At 36.7% G+C, this 5,986-nt stretch overlaps 1 protein-coding gene across 1 annotated transcript; it reads left to right on the top strand.

The window, feature by feature from the left end:
- Positions 1-662: 662 nt before the first annotated feature.
- LOC102290523 (L-selectin-like) lies at positions 663-1,403 on the top strand. The gene has a single exon (XM_014331136.2). The coding sequence runs from the start codon at positions 663-665 to the stop codon at positions 1,401-1,403; it is 741 nt and encodes a 246-aa protein (XP_014186622.2).
- Positions 1,404-5,986: the final 4,583 nt, after the last annotated feature.

Below are 5,986 nucleotides of genomic sequence, written 5' to 3'. Positions count from 1 at the left end.
TACATTTGGGGCCAATAAAAAATCATTTATATTTCTGAAAGCATTATTTGTTTACACCATTTTTTCATACCTGCCTAAAACTTTTGCACAGTACTGTACTTCCTAAACTTTATCATTTTAAAGTTTATGATGTTTCATGGAACACAGTTTGTTCCCTTAGTGTCTGTTTTGTTTGTTTTTAGCATAAAGTTCTTCTTTTTAACTAAATAACCAGATCATGTGCAAATCCTAAATCATTTGTTTCTTTTTAATTTGCATTTATGGTGATTTAAAGAAAAGTTTGAAGTCAAATGCCAATCTGCTAAGAAGGTTAATTTACAAAATGCAACCATCTTTTTTTTTTAAAAAAAAACATATTACTCAAAGGAGGCCACAATATCTGTGAGAAATAAATGTTACACTTTAGAATTCTAAATTGGTACCAGTTAAGTTTTTAGTTATTAATAATTTGATTCATCTGCTGCTTGGAAAAGTACAAGATGTAAAGTAGTTTTGTGTTCCTGCTACTGAATAGGTAGCAGGAACTACAGGCGCCGAGAATCAAAGGGCTGTCCTAATATACAAATGCTTTTTGACAGGCAAAGCTCACATCTCCAGCATATATCTTCCAAAACCTCTGTGGATCCTCATTGCTCTGCAGAACCCTTCAAAACGAGACAACAATGGATCAGATCTTCACCTGCATCCTATTCCTGATGGGATTGTTTGGAACTTTTACAAAGTACATTCACGTTAATGACAAAATGAATTGGCTTGAAGCTCAGACTTACTGTCGGCAGCACTACACAGACCTGGCCCCTGTCAGTAACGACAAGGATGCCAACAAACTTCAGCAGCTCTCCAGCAATGTCAATCACTATATCTGGATAGGACTCGTGAGAAATTGCTCAAACAGAACGCAATGGCTGTGGTCAGGAGGTGGAGCAGTATCCAGATTTTCCTGGAAACCAGGTGAACCTAACGACTTTAACAATAATGAAGACTATGGCTTTCTGTGGAAAAGCAAGTGGTACGATGGAGGCCTATGGTATAAAATAACCTTCTTCTGCTACAGTGCAGCAGTGGTGACTGAGAAAAAGACTTGGGAGGAAGCTCTGGAGTACTGCAGGGAGCACCATGATGACCTGGCCAGTGTGGCATCTGAGACTGAGATGCTGCTCATCCAGAAAGAGCTGAGCAAACATAACACCACTAATCACATCTGGATTGGCTTGCGTTTCCTGGCTCGGGACTGGCTGTGGGTCGATGGGCAGGAGATGGACTATGAGGCCTGGGGTGAAGAAGGAAAAGCATCATGTCCACATGCTAAGATTAAGTGTGGAGCCTTGAAGGTGACAGAAGGGAGTAAGGCTGTTTGGGACGCTCATGACTGTGAGGAGAGACTACATTTTATTTGCTACTGAGCTAGTTTACTTTGCAAAGTTCATTTGAAATACACTCTGACTACTGTGGTTAGTGCTGTTTGATTTTCTCTCTCGTTTGTTTATTTGTATTTTACATCTTGAATCTTTTAATTGTCTCATTTATCTCTTGTGTATTTCAGTTGCAATTACTTTAAGCAAACTATGTTGTAATATTTTGTTGTGTAAACAAAATACATTTAAAAACAATGTGGATGTTAATTCAAAATAAATAAAAACTAATAATAAAAGTAGTTCAAAATAATTTCTTGATTTTGTTCATAATTTTATTTATTTATTCTAGTTTTTCTTGCACACATTTAAAAGAAAAATACAAACATTTATATTCAAACCAAAAAGTCTTGTTTCCCTTTTTATAGTGATTGAAGATATATGCAGTATGACAATTCACCCATCAAGAAAAACAGGATCAGAGATGGCATAGGCAGAAACTAATGAAACTTAGCTGAAACCTGAATCCATAGGGAGACAGAGAAAGAGAGACACAGACAAGCCAGCAAAAAGCAGGAGAAAACACAAGACTTATATACTCACAGGAGCAAAGGAGACAAGGAAGCAAAGCAAAATACATTAACATGAGACACAGACCTTCAAAGTAAAACAGGAAGTACACAGACACAGAGTGGAGGGAGAAAGAGGAGATGGAGGAGCACATGACGGGATGAGGAAAACACAGAACACAAGGAGTGGGAACATGGCACCAGAACTAACATCACAACATGAACACAGACACACAGAGGGAGACACAGAGGGCAACTATATGAGGGAAACCTATTAAATATTCAGCGAACTAAACAGAGAATACAGGAAACCTAAACTAGAACACTAAACACTGTAGGACGAACTAGAACTAACAAAGTGAACTTTGAACATAAATCCACAACACAAAATCACAAAGACACAAGAAAACTCAAAACACTGGGTCGAGAGAGCCAGGATCCTGAGAAGAACACTGTTTTCACATAGAAAACATCAAAGGACAAAACAAGAGGAGACGAATGTAATAGGAAAGGATCTAAAAACTTTAAGTCACCTGTAACTAAACTGGAGTCACAAAGAATAAAATATTGACCAAAACAGGGATCAGAAATTCTCACAAAACATGAAAAGAAACTAAACATAAACCACTTCTCAAAACACACACAAAAAAACACAAACCCACAAAACTCAAAACAAAGAGTTAAAGACCAAGGGACCAGGACCAGCTTCTACATATACCGCACACAGATATTACAGCATAAGTACATGTTTTAAACATAAACATTGCCCGAATAGTAGGGAAATTTGTGTTTGGTTGATTATTTCTTTATGGTAACATTGTTTCTTGCAGTAAATCTTATACTATCGGAAAGCCTGCTTAGTTCCCCTTAATTGCTACCACTTTTGAAAGGAAAATGCATTTGTGGGTTGCACTCATGAACAAACCTGCCAATTCTTCTCTGCCAGTGCCAAACAGCTTATTCTGCTGTTGACTCTTGTTTTGAGCTTCTGGTACTCCAGGTGCTAACAATCAGATACTTGACTGGTGCCTACTTTGCAGCAACTGTGAGCATTGATCCTGCTGCAGTGGTCAGTTGGTTTCTTCTCTAATTATGCCATGTTTGACTGATTAGGATAGGACCTATGCCATAGGGTGACTTCAAGCATATGTTCCATAAAAACAAATGCAACATTATTTGTAGTGAGCCCTGGTGCCATCTCCAAACTTGCATCATCCAAAGAGAGATTGTTTATCAGAGATTACCTCTGGAATTGGTGAGCTAGCAGGTGGATTTCCCTGCCTTCATTCCTAAACTCAACTTCACTGAACACTTGTTCAGTCCAGTCTTGCTTCTTTCATTTTCATGTGTATATAACAGATCTACTGTTATCTTATTACAGCAGCTGGCTTCCTTGATCGCCTGCACATGATTATTTTTTTAATTGTTTCATGCTCTTAATTTATATCCAGAGACAGGAGTTATTGTTACTGTACTGAGATACCATTTAGTATTTAGTTATTCATTGTAACCTATTCACTTTGTATGCCCCTACTGACAAGAGCACCACATAATTTTGTATTATGACCAACATTTGGCAAATCAAATGAAGACTAATGATTTTCCAGAATTTTAATCCTGCAACCCAGATAAAGATAGGAGGACGGCAGTTGTTGTAAATCCATTCAATTTTTTACTTTAACCAGACTCTAGACTTTGTTGAACATTATGTAATATGAAGACAACTTGTAGTATTTAAGAGTAGTAGTGGGGTAAAGGTTATTGAATAGGATTGGAATAAAATGACAAAATTGTGAAGGATTAAAACATTCCAAGAGCTCAACTTACTTAATCTAAACATTTTTAAATCACGTTTCATGAACACAGCCTCGATGTCAGGAGGGATCCATAGTTTATTGCTTATGAAACACCATACAATCCTGGTTGGTATGGACTGTAGCTAATCCAACAGACCACCAATGTCTTCACCGTCATCACAAAGCAATTCCCACATGGCCGCTTTTGGTGAGGTACGTAACATACTGGGTAAATGATGGTAACATTGGGTCCAGAGAGGCATGATTAAAGTCACCAGAAACAAGGAAGAGGGGGATGGGGATGCTGTGTCTGGATTTTACTAGTCACAGAGTGGAGAACATAACAGACTGTGTCAGGTAGCAGTTCAGTGTCTATGCTTCAGACTTGCTTTGTAAATGTGACGAGCCCACTGTTACAACATCTCTTAGCTATCATGCACAATTTATATTTTTGGATTTATAGTTTGAGGTTTGAGGCAAGCATGAATACGAACAGACACAAATACTATCTGAAAATGTATTGAACACGTTTCTAGATTTGCAATGTAATTCTACCCAAATAAGCAGAAGATAAGATGAAGAAAACAGACTTGTGAAGAATGAAATTAAGAATGGTGAAGGGAAAATAAAACTGCAATTGAGAAAAAATTGTAAAAAATATAAATTGTATCCCTCTCACACACCATATAAAGACATATTTTTCATATTTTCATATTTCATACCCTTCAATTTCTTCTCTTGACCTCTGCACTTTGTTTGTTTTGTTTGATTTGTACCCAGCTACACCAATTAAAAATGGTGTTTACCTTGTCATGATAAACTTTGGATTTTTGTCAGCTCGTGCATATTTTTTTCAAATTCTTTTTATATCTTGTGGGATTAGGTTCAACCTCATCACAACCTTAGCTGAAGACTTTACACATTTAACTTAGACTTTACCTTAATGTGTTTAATGTAAATAAATCTGTAATAATTTCATGAGTGCAAAACATCAACCACAAACACAACTATATGCAACTCTGTGAAATAGAGGGCACCAGAAACAAAAACTAAAAGCCATGTGCTGCTCAGTCATGAAATAACAAACTAATGTGCTGCACTGGACTTTAAAAGCATCAAAACTACTTTACTTGAATAACAGTTTTGATGCTTTTAATTACAACTGCAATTAAGTTCCTTCAAGGATGTCAAAATAATGCAAATTGTGTTTAAAGAGTTTCAAATATCATTAAGAAATCCTGCATGAAATGCATCTAAGAATATTTGATGTTTACAAGCTGCAAAGATCACTCTACTGACAAAAATTCAACTTCCAATGCAAAGGACTTCAGATGCAAACAAGGAGTCTTGGAAATGTCTGGAGGAAGAACTATGAAGTTTTTCGTGATATGAGGTTTACACAAAACTACACAATAAGGGCAGTACAAGCCATGCCAAAATACAAAAATGAACAAATGCCAAGTGGCAGTAAGGTGTGGTATGATCATGGGTAAGCTGCAGAGAGAGGAGGGCTTGAGGGTACAGTGGAAAGTACCAGGAGAGGCTGGCTGGTGTGAATATTATAATTCTGCTTCTCCTATTTATGTAATAGTGTGCTGGGATCAGGGAGAAGCAGTACGGTGAGCAGCTGTTACAATGGGAACAGCTACAAAGTCACAGCATACAGTGAAAAATATTGAAAGATAGTCTGTCTGTGCTGGGACGCTCCAGCAGCCTGTCGTGCTATATGCTAATTCAAGGTATTAACAGGCAGAGTAGCAGTAGGAGAATTAAAGAAAGAATTAGGAATAAAAAGACAAAAAAAACAACAAAACAAAGTAAAACACATTCTTATCCCTCTCATACAATTTAAGATTTTTTTTTTCAGTCATCGTACAATTTCTCTTCTAAACCTTTTCATTTATTTTTCAAGTAGGATGACGTGATAATATGAGAAATGACTTCGACTTCTTCCTGAAAACTAATTTGTTTGTGCGAAGCCAGCAACACTTCAGTTTTGCCTTTTGCAAATTAAAAATTTGTTTACCTTGTTCAAACAACCTTGGTCTTTCTTTCAGCTTATGTAAAGGTTCAAAGTGTTTTAAATCTGGCATCCATCAAGAAAACAAATAAATAGCCCCCTGTGAACCTCATATTTGTGATTAGGCCCAATTAATGTTAAATGAACTAAATAAATTGACCTACAATCTTTTTCTTCAACCCTAACATTTAGCTGCCTCACATTCAACTGCCTTATATCTTTCTATCACTAACCGATTTTTTTTTTTTG

This window comes from Haplochromis burtoni, unplaced genomic scaffold (assembly GCF_018398535.1).
Source record: "Haplochromis burtoni strain Fernald_Lab_line unplaced genomic scaffold, NCSU_Asbu1 Contig_1331, whole genome shotgun sequence".
Classification (NCBI taxonomy): domain Eukaryota; kingdom Metazoa; phylum Chordata; class Actinopteri; order Cichliformes; family Cichlidae; genus Haplochromis; species Haplochromis burtoni.
Note: the sequence above shows the minus strand (reverse complement) of the source record. Positions and strands in the feature narration are given on the sequence as shown.